We start from the raw sequence: 11327 nt of genomic DNA on the forward strand, positions 1-11327 counted from the left end.
AGCCAATGACACGCCCTCGTATTCGTTGCACGGCAACGCGTTTGCTTGTGACTGTTTTCGTTCAAGGTTGAGCCTGAGCAGAACGCGCCTGCATCAATGTAACTACGTGCCACAATAAGACGGTTTATTACGCAAACTTCCCGGGAAAATGTATCAGTCTGTGCAAATGCCGGGAAATGAAGCTGACAAGCCTCACGAGTGCTTTTGAATGCCCAAAAGATACGCGGTAAGTCCTCGTTTGTTTACCATCTGTATGTTATTCCCAAATAGTAAAGATGTAAATATCACTTTTATGTCTCATTATCATCATGCAATCGAGTAAATTCAGCGTCCTAATGCAGAAATCCTTCTTCTCACCTTAACCTACTTTAGACCTGATAGAGGTGTGTTGCCTACTATCCAGTAATACTGAGCTTCTCATGGATTGCTGTGTTCATATACTATATTATATTATAATATATATATATATATATATATATATATATACATACTATTTTTAATGTTTTTGAAAGCAGTTTCTTCTGCTCATCAAGCCTGCATTTATTTGATCAAAAATACAGAAAAAAAATGTAATATTGTAATATATTATTACAATTTAAAATAATTGGTTTTCAATTTATTATACTTTAAATTATCATTTATTTCTGTGATGCAAAGCTGAATTTTCAGGATGATTACTCCAGTCTATCACATGATCCTTTAGAAATCATTCTAATATTCTTATTTATTATGAGTGTTGGAAACAGTTCTGCTGCCTAATATATTTGATGAATAAAAGGTTAAAAAGAACTGCATTTATTCCAAATAAATTTTTTTTTTCTAATAATATAAATCTTCTTTATTATCAATTTAACACATCCTTGCTGAATAAAAGTATTGATTTATTTCAAAAAAAGAAAGAAAAAAAAATACTGACCCCAAATGACTGACCAGTAGTGTATATTGTTGTTACAAAAGATTTCTATTTTTAAAACATTTGCTTTTTTTTTCTTCTTTTTTTACTTTTTATTCATCAAAGTATCCTAAAAAAGTATCACAGGTTCTGAAAAAAAATATTAAGCAGCAGAAATGTTTCCAACTTTGATAATGAATCATCATATTAGATTGATTTCTATTGGAGTAATGATCCTGAAAATTCAGCTTTGCATCACAGAAATAAATGATAATTTAAAGTAGCCTATAATAAATTGAAAACCAATTATTTTAAATTGTAATAATAATAATATATCACAATATTTTAAAAAAAATCTGTATTTTTGATCAAATAAATGCAGTCTTGATGAGCAGAAGAAAACTTCTTTCAAAAACATTAAAAATAGTAATGTTTCCAAACTTTTGGCCTGTACTGTATATATATGGATTTTTTAAATATTTACATAGCAATGTTGTGTTTTCCATGCATGGAAGAGTAAAATGTTATATTTTAAAATATTGGAAATTGCTATAGTGATTTTTAATCACTATATATAATTGGTTATAAATGTTCTTTATGAGTGCAATTTCTTTAAAATGAGGACTAGAAAAGTCACTGAAAATGAGGTGGAATCTTGTAGATGGAAAAAGTCGTTGTTTGGTCATTTAAAGTTATAATTTACTTAAACATGACAATTTTATTATTTATACTCAAATTGTTCTAGACTTTTAAATGGATAATTTTGCAGAATCTTCACTCAGTTCTTTTCCACAACAGTTCATAGTAACCATGTCCGTGGACTCTTTAAAAAACTTGCGCTATATTCCAAATACCATATGAGGAAAAGACTGAACTTTAAGTAGCTTTAATATGATGCTTTTCAATGGATCACCTCACATTGGATGTCACCTTTATTGGTTCTCACATTCTTTGTAACTATGTTTACACGACAACCATGTACTAAAAACAACTGTCACTCAAAACGTTCCCGTTCACACTGATCTGCAAAAATGACTAAAAAGGCTGTATTATGCTGACAGGCCTGTAGTCGGCGATGCCACTTTTCCAAGAAACACCCATAGACGGTATATAAACTGGACACAGCGACCCCATTGGATTCAACAGAGACAAGTGAAGTCAATTAGAAGCTCTCACTTCCTGGGGGTCGAGCGTACTGCACAGACTCAAACTGAGCTTGACGACGTAGATGTTACGTGAGTAACCCCTCTATCTACTAGTAGCTGTGCCAAGAGAAATCTGAATCATTCCCTTGCAGAGATGGAGAGTGTGAGTAAGAGGTGTCCATGAGCTAGGAGCAGGAGAAACTTTTGCTAGGTATTCTGATTAATTATTTTGTCATTTTGCCTCCACGTCCCCCCGATTGCCCGCGAGCTTCTCCTCCTGTCTATACGGTAATCTCTCTACTGTGCGATAGAGTCGCGTGGTTATGACGCAATCGTTAGCCTATTTTTTACAAAAATTGCTTCTACGGGGCCATAACGTAAGCTACAAGGTAATGGAGCCTTTTATACATTTTTGTGTTTCTTTAGAAATAAATAATGGACAAATGGAGTCTTTAAACGCCTCAGATGTAAAGTTATTCGCTGTCAAAGTGACGCCAAAATGAATGGGAGTCAATGGAATGCTAACAGCAGGTGATGGTCTGCTAATCAATGGCGGCGCCCGGGGAAGCTTCAAAATAATATGAAACCCTGCCCCCCTGGAAACACCCCATGAACATGTAATATGCATACGTGAACATGTAAGACGCATGCACATGACGTCACCGTTTTCACAAGTTCACGTTTTTGTTGTTTACGTGAAGGTAAAGGTATCATTTTCAAAACCTTGCACTTTGAAACCTGTTTTCCACCCCCAAACCGCTGTTGTCATCAAAATGAACGGCCAAAACACATACCCTATGTTATGACCTTAAACCTGACTTCTGACTATACCATACAGTATTTTACTCGAGAACTTTGGTGGATGGGAAAGTTTTTAATTCTTAACCTAAATTTTAGTCTGTTCAAACTTCATAATTCAGACTTTGGATATGGTGCACGAGTCATAGTTTAGAGTGTTTTCATTTAGTTTTTTCTCCATTTTTGAGCTTGGCAAATGTGGTAACAGAGATGCGTTCACGCCATCCCGTAATTACCATAATAATTCTGATCTGTGAAAAGCCTTCACGTGCTTGTAGAACTTGTAATTAAAATCTTAAAAATACTGCCTTCGGAGGACACATTGCAAGGTAGGAAGGCATCAAGGAATGTCCGAATTCAATGTTAGCTTCACTTCCTGTCTCCTGAGATCCCTTCATCTGATGGATTTTTGAAGGCAGCATAGATGTATCCTTCGCTGCCTTTGATATCCCACAATCCTGTGCTTTCCATTCAGTGACAGTTAAATAATAAAGATGGTGTCTGAAAGTTGCGGTTGGTGGTCAGTTTGTGTGTAAATATAAGTTTTTGACCAACATTTTCCACTTTTGATGTCATTTCTAGCTTAAATATTTGCTTAGTTATCACCAAACCTCGCTTTATTTTGCTGTAGATCATTCAACCGTTACGCTGCCTCAGAAGTCTGTCCGAAATCAGTTTTGTGAGGGGCCTTCCTGCACAAACACTGCCTGCAAAGTCATTGCCTGATAGGGCAGTGAGGCAACAAGTCACATGCCTAAGTTTTAGGACGCAGCCAACACTTAAACTCACAATTTTCTGAGAGTTATGACTTGTACTATGTGGCTGCTGTACCACTGCACATGTAAGGTGTGTACGACTTGAAGCGGCACTGGGCAGACCGATCGTTTTTTGACATCAAAGTACCGTGAGAGCAATTCGAAAGCATACGGAGCTCTTTATTTATGGTAATTATGACATGGCTTGAATGCAGCACATCATACAGGTTTTGGAATGACCAAGGCAAGTAAATAATGACAATGGGCGAAATATTCCTTTAAATCAATTGCATTTGGCATATTAAGTCATTACTTAGAACATAGTTGATATTAGTAACAGATTTCACATCCGTGCTCCAGATAACCAAAGTCTTGTGGGAAAAGGGAAAGATTAGGCGACTCAAAATACTGTGGAAAGTTATTTTAAGGACAGGTTCCCCTCCTAACCTCATTTAGAGCAGTATTCACATTCACTTGTTGTAACCGTAACAGCATGCACAAGTAATCTTGAGAGAAATCTTTACACTTATTAGTGCGTTTTTTTAAATTGTGGATTATTTTATGTATGTGTACGTTTCTTGTTCTTTTCCAGAACTTCTACGCATTATTAACTAGAATGTCTCCTTCAAGACTCTACACAGCATCTGTGATGCCTCCTCTGCCTTTAAGTTCTTTCAGTGTCTCAAGCAACTTCTGCACGGAAGAGAATATCTCTGAGTGCATTCTGTACATCAATCAGGTAGGTGCTCTTATATTTGTCTGCAGCTTGTCTTGTGGGTTCGAAGAAGAAGAATCTAGACAAGAACAAACTTGAATCTCGTATTATAAATGGACTCGTGTGGCAATGGCATGAGTACATTTGCCACTCTTTACATTCACAGGAGTTGTCATCCCTGTGCTTTCCGCCAATTTTCCGTAACTCAGGCGGCATTCGTGATCTGGATGCTGTGGTTGCCCTAAACAACATACATGACTTGCTTCAGCTACACCGTCGAGGTGTTGGAATGATGGAGGAGCTGGAGGTGGAGCAGCTCAAGTCCAGCAGCGACCTCCACTACCAACACCTCACCAACTCCAGACTAAAGGTTTGACTGTGTTACTACATACAAACAAATTAATATTTTTTTTATGGAAGCTTGTTTTTGCCATGGAATAAAAAAAATTGAAAAGATAATTGCAACTTTTTATCTCACAATTTTTTTCTATCACAATTGCGAGTTATAAATTATGGGATATAAACTTGCAGTTGCGAGAAATTAAGCTTTTTGTTCCGCAATTCTGAGTTTATATCTCACAATTCGGACTACTTTCTCTTTCTATAAACTCGCAATTGCGAGACAGACGTCTGAATTGCAAGATATAAACTCGTAATTGATTTAAAAGCTTAATTTCTCGCAACTGCGAGTTTATATCCCATAATTTATAACTCGCAATTGTGATGGAAAAACATTGTGAGATAGAAAGTTGCAATTATCTTTTCAATTTTGCTAATTATCTCGAAATTCAGACTCTCACAATTAAGACTTTCCTTTAAAAAATATATATATAAAAAAACAAAAAAACAAAAAAAAACAGTATCAGACTTTAAACTTGCAATTCTGACTTTTTTCTCAGAATTGTGATATAAACTCGCAATCGCAAGTTATAAAATCAGAATTGTGAGATACAAATTTGCAATTCTGAGAAAAAAGTCAGAATTGCAAGTTTGTATCATGCAAGAATTGTGAGAAGTCGCAATTACTTTTTTTTCTTTTTTTATTCAGCGGAAATAAGCTTCCATAGTTTTTCCAGTAAAACTAAAAAACAACAAAAAACGTTTCACTGTTTTGTAGGACCAGCTTGATCTTTCGAAAAAGGAAAACATGCGCTTGCACGAGAGAGAGCGTCAGCTGGAAACAAATATAAAGACTTTGCAAAATTGCCTAAAAGATGCAAAAGAAGAGGTATGAAAATTGAATGAGAAAGCTGCAAAGTTTTTTTTTTTTTGGTTCTACAGTCTTGGATCCTCAGTCTTTTGTCAAATCAGATATGGTCTTTACTTTAATAGGTGCAAAGGCTACAGGGTATCATTGCAAGCCGTGCCACACAATACAACCATGACATCAAAAGAAGAGAAAGGGAGCACAACAGAGTAAAGGAGCGCCTCAATCAACTACTCATTGCCAAAAAGGAAAATAAACAAGGTAATATGTATTACTTGTATATCAACCAATAATATTACTGTATATATAGTGTATATTTTTAATAATAGATACAATATTAGGAAGGCTGCGTCACCAAGGCTGCATTTATTCGATCAAAAACAGTAATATTGTGAAATATTATTACAATTACTGTACTACTGTACTTTGTCAGGAATGGAAGTTTTGAATTATGTTGGAAGGTCGGACGGGAGGAGATGTCTTTGGAAAACTGGAAAAACTGAATCCAGGTAAAATACATAATCATTTGGGGTTTTTTTTGTTGTTGTTGCAGTTTTAATTGTTCTCCTTCAGTATAATATCATATAAAAAACATTCTTTTTGTTTTGTTTTTTCAGACATGAGGGAGAGATGTACAAAACTCTTCTCAATGAATTTGATAACCGTCAGAGGGAGCTAATGATGGAGAACATAGAGCTGAAGAAAGTGCTTCAACAAATGAAACGAGAAATGGTGGTGGTTTTAAATTCAAAGACATGCCAAAAGGAAGAGAAACAAAGCAATAATATGGATCAGGTTTGACTGTCATGTCCATAACTACCTTTTTACACTAAAGATTTTTATGTTTTATGTGCTTGCTGTATAAGTGTTATTTTAATTTTTAAGATGAAGAGTTGATCTCTCAAACGTTTTGCACTTTATAGCACCTTTTTTGCACGTCTTTTTGTTGCCTCTGTTGAAGTATAATAAACGAACAGTTGGAGCGCCTCTGCCCTATTCGTTGTGTACAGATTGTGATTTTTCTCTTCTTTTTGATTTATGCACCCAGTAAGTGTTGTGACATTGGACTGTCCATATACATTTGACGCTACACCATTTCTTTCACCATATTTTTAAGCCATTTAAATTTATAACCAACAACAAAAAAATGAAAGAATGATTTTGGTCATATTTCAGTTGACTCTCCAGACAAATTCAGATGACGAGGAACCTTTGAAAGGACATCCTGAGATGTCCTGTGATCACGCTCGGGAGAAACTGACCAACAGCATTCGTCAGCAGTGGAGGAAACTCAAACATCATGTTGAGAGACTGGACAGCCAAGGTAGAGGATTCGAATTAAGGGTGTGTTTACACTTGGCAGGTTTGGTTCGATTAAAACGAACTCTGGTGCGATTGCTCTCCTAGTGCAGTTCATTTGAATAAGCATGAACATTGCCAACTGACGTACGTTGCCCATTACATTCGATACAGGCGTCAGAAACTATGTCGCCTTGCAGCAGATCTTTATTTGTGTGCAAGGGAGGAATTTCTGCCACTGTTTTGACTCCTTTACACATTTTATAGACTCTTCATGAGTTCTCGGCTGGTAAAAGTACCATCATTTGTACGCCACATACAACGAGTATACATTTAGTCCAGCACACAGTATTGTTTTGGATGTTCGGTAAAGTACTTCGCAAAATATACATCATAAAAGTGGTTATTTGTTTTGTTTCATGTTTAGTAGTAAAAATGGGTCTAAAGGGCCGTTCACACCAAAAACGATAACTACAAACTCTTTAAATGCTCAAGCTCATAAAAAAGAATGGATTCTGATTGGCTGTCAATGTTTTTATCGTTCTGAAAATAATTCCAACAATACCGAATTGTACGATATTGAATTGTGGACTCTGCTATTCTTTAACTGTATGTTTAGAATGATTTTTAGAACTATATCTTTATCATTTTCATTATAGTTACAGTATAGCCTCAAATGTTTTGGTCCGGACCAAAAGAACCAAGAGAACTGAACTACAAGTGCAAAACACACCCTAAGTCTCACCTTTTTGTTCATCACCGCCTTTTCTGATTTATTTATTTTGTGGCTTTATCAGCCAATACACACGACTTAGGCACACAAAGCTATTGTAAAATAACTATACAGATGCTGTTATTATATTTTGTTATGCAACCTCAATGGTGCAAGCTGGAGACAGTGAAGAGATGATCGCCAAACAACTCCATGAAGAGGAGATGGAGAGGCTCAAACAAGAAATTCAGCAGTGCAAAGAGTTTATTCAGACTCAACAACAACTTCTGCAAGTAAGTAGAGGCACAGTCAAAAAATCCATTCCGATTTGAAGCTTGTGACGTATAAACACGACCATCACTTTATTTAGCGTTCAGATTCATTAAGATGTCCATTTAAATATAGCTATTAATGCTTAAAATTACAAGTAAACACAGCTGCTTTCCTAGACACAAGCTTTTTTTTTCTCTTTTTTTACAGCAACAGCTCAACACACCCTGTGATGAGGAGACTGCAGCTGTTCTGAATGATTCCTACATGCTGGAAGAGAAGGAACGCTTGAAAGAAGAGTGGAGAGTGTTTGAAGAACAGAGGAAAAACTTTGAAATGGAAAGGAGAAATTTCACTGAGGCTGCCATCAGATTGGGCCATGAGGTTCTGACCTGTGACCGGTTTTTATGGACTTCTGAATTCAGTTCTTAATTCATCTTGATTTTACCGCATTGTTCTCTTCTTTCAGAGGAAGTCTTTTGAGGACGATCGTGCAACGTGGCTCAAACATCAGTTTCTGAACACAACATTTGCAGACCAGATGAAACCACAAAGTCGCACGACCGAAGAATTTTCAAAGCGTGAGTGATTATTTTTACTAGTTTAAATTCTCTTTAAAATAAAACTTGAAATTTGTTTTCTGATTTTGCAGACTCCGCTCATGAGGAGAAACTCATTTCAATTTCTGGTAAAGTCAGTAAATCTCATCTTTAGTCTGTCCACCTATGGAACTGCTTGCAGATGGAGCTACATTTTCTTCCAACGTCAGAGGAGAGATACTCGGAGCAAATATGAACGAGTTTGAATGTGATTAAAGTCCACCAATATCTTTATGAAGAATTTACAACAACCAGACATGAATATTTAACAGAATTGTGTCAATTTTGGATAAGATTGTCAGAGACTTAAGCCTGCTGATTCTTACAAGCCTCTGAATTGTGTACGTTTTGAAAAAATAAGCAATGTTTTAAATATGGCCATGTTGACTTTTTGAAAAATGTTTCATTTAGAAAATCCATATAGAATTTTATTCATATTGTGTTTTGCTAGTAGAAATTAATTGTATTAGTTATAGTTTTTTAATGGTTTATTTCTAAGTACTTGGATAATCTTATGCATCATTTTAAACTGTGTTGTTACAAGTGTTTGTTTTTTTATGAATATGGCGGAAAGTCCCTTCAATCTAAGTTCTAAGGAAAAAGTATTTGACTTATCTAGATCAAATAGTTTATATGTTCATTGTGCATTTGCATTTAAACGTACATTATTTATTTTATCTTTTAGACTTTTTATAGTTAATCAGTGCACCACCATTATTGTTTACATCACCTCCAAAACCACAAAGTTTTGATTTCCTGTTTCATATGGATAAAGTGCTTAATATGTCATACTAACAAATAGGGACTGATCCTAAAATTAATGTATTTTAGATATAAAACGGGCTATTAAGGAATAAGCTTTGTTTATATAAAATGGCAAACTGGAATAATACTGTAGACAGTGTTTCATAATGCTTTAATTAATATTTATTCAAATAAAGAAAGTAACTTGTGTAAAAACGTGGAATAATTACAAATTCATAGTCTACAAGAGTGGTCCACACCTCCTGTTGTCTCAATGCAATGGAAAATGTTAAAAAATAAATAAAACATTTTACGTTTTGAAGCATTTGAATCTAATTGTCCGTTGGGATGTAAACTTACTTTTGGTTAAATGTTTTTTACATTTTATGTTTTCATTTTCAAAATGAAAGGATTACGTTATACCTTTCCTTTGATGCAAAGGATTCCTTTGAATCGAATTACCGATGGCGCAAAACTTGTTTTATTCAAATTAAAATTTCCAATAACATGACCTTCCGTTAGTCTACTTGACGCCCAACCATTCAGTCATATAGCCTACCCAATCTTCAGACATGTGTAACTGCAAGAACATTATCTGCTTTACACTCGGTTTGCAATTGTAAAACAAACTTTTTGCAAAACCCTAAACACAGTTCTTCAAATCTAAGCTCTTTTGAAAATCTGCCATTTAGCCTAGCCTAAATGACACACTATACATATCCTCTCATATCCTATTATATACACCCAATAATAATTTGAAAAAACTTAGGCTATGTAATTTGTTCACTTAGAAATCAAAATGTAATGTTTTGAGAAACAATAAATAACAATACATTTTTTACTTTTGCATTTCTGTTCATTTTGTAAATATATACTGAATGTACAAGTCACCATGTAGGTTTTTACACATAATATTATGTAGTTTGACGTAGGCTATATATAATTATTTGATGGTTTGTGTGTAGAGTTACTATGCAAAGAAAATTGTAAGCAATAAAATAAAAATAAAAAACTGATATGTGGTAATCTGAGAACTGTCCTCCATCTTGAAAGTGGTTCTTGCCATCTTTTGATAAATTATTTCTTAATCGACTTTATTATTTAGTTATCCGGTTAAATAAAATCATTCATGATGACTTTTGCAAGGTTACGAAGCTCTTTAACAGAATTCAGTTTCCAAGAACTACAACGAACGGCTCGTTTGGACTGCACCACGTTTTTTTTCCCGGAACTTGCGAAGTCATAGCCTATAGTGTTACTCATTTTAATAATCCAAGCCCATAGAACACGAGAAAGAAGGTGCGAGGTCTGGTTGAGCAGCATTAGAGAAGATAGTGTTGTTGCTATATCGAAGAGACACTGCTTTTCCACCACGTTCCCAAAACTCATTTGTTTGACCTTCCTAAGGCTGACGAGCTTCGAATGGTTAATTTCTGTTCCTGAACATTATAACCCCAACGTTTATCGGTGTGCTGCACATTTTACGGAGAACAGCTTCCAGAACCTAAGAAAGTACAATGCAGGCTACCCAGAAAAGCTTCTCCTGAAATGGAGCAGTTCCCACTGTTTGTGGACAACAAATTGTAAGTAGCCTGTCTTATTATTTTTAGCTGTATTTTCTATTACCAGTTCCAATTATAAGTTTTATGTTGCTGCTACAATCAGAGAATGTCTAATATGGCGAGAAGTTTCACTCTCACTACACTTCCGGCTTTTGAACTGGTTGCAGTTCCACTCTGATTCCATATGAGGGCGCTCACAGGACGAGTGCAGAATGAATGGAGGTCAATGGCGGTATACCCCTCAAAATCCACTTTTCTCAGGATATAATTTTTTGTCTAGTAATTTGAATGTTGTATTCGAAAGGAGATGCAAAGAAATTACACATTGCTGGGTGTTAGATTTTTTAGAGTCACTTATTTGCTTTAAAAAAGTCTTTCAAAATGTCAGTGACGTCAGAATGCTGACGTCATTAGCAGAATGCTAGCGTGTTATGGGCAACAACAACTCAACCTGTAAGAAATCAAAACGACATAAGTACTCGTTCATTCAACTTTCGACCTAAAACCCATGTTGAACTTGCAAAATCTACAATCACATCTGAGATTTCTCAACGGCAATCGGGTGAAAGAGACAAATTTAGCCGTCTAGCCCCATTGACTCCCATTCATTTTGCACTCATGGCAAGCGC

The 11327-nt window shown here is 35.4% G+C and overlaps 1 protein-coding gene across 1 annotated transcript; it reads left to right on the forward strand.

Annotated features, from left to right (window-relative positions):
• The first annotated feature begins 59 nt into the window (after nt 1–59).
• LOC309476701 (afadin- and alpha-actinin-binding protein-like) lies at nt 60–9461 on the forward strand. Its single transcript, XM_082139862.1, has 12 exons — nt 60–226; nt 4183–4329; nt 4472–4675; nt 5423–5533; nt 5638–5773; nt 5946–6021; nt 6130–6307; nt 6689–6836; nt 7701–7816; nt 8004–8177; nt 8263–8374; nt 8446–9461. The coding sequence occupies exons 1-12, from the start codon at nt 209–211 to the stop codon at nt 8505–8507; spliced, it is 1482 nt and encodes a 493-aa protein (XP_081995988.1). The 5' UTR covers nt 60–208; the 3' UTR covers nt 8508–9461.
• The last annotated feature ends 1866 nt before the right edge of the window (nt 9462–11327 follow it).

This window comes from Leuciscus leuciscus (genome assembly GCF_965113295.1).
Source record: "Leuciscus leuciscus genome assembly, chromosome: 15".
NCBI lineage: Eukaryota > Metazoa > Chordata > Actinopteri > Cypriniformes > Leuciscidae > Leuciscus > Leuciscus leuciscus.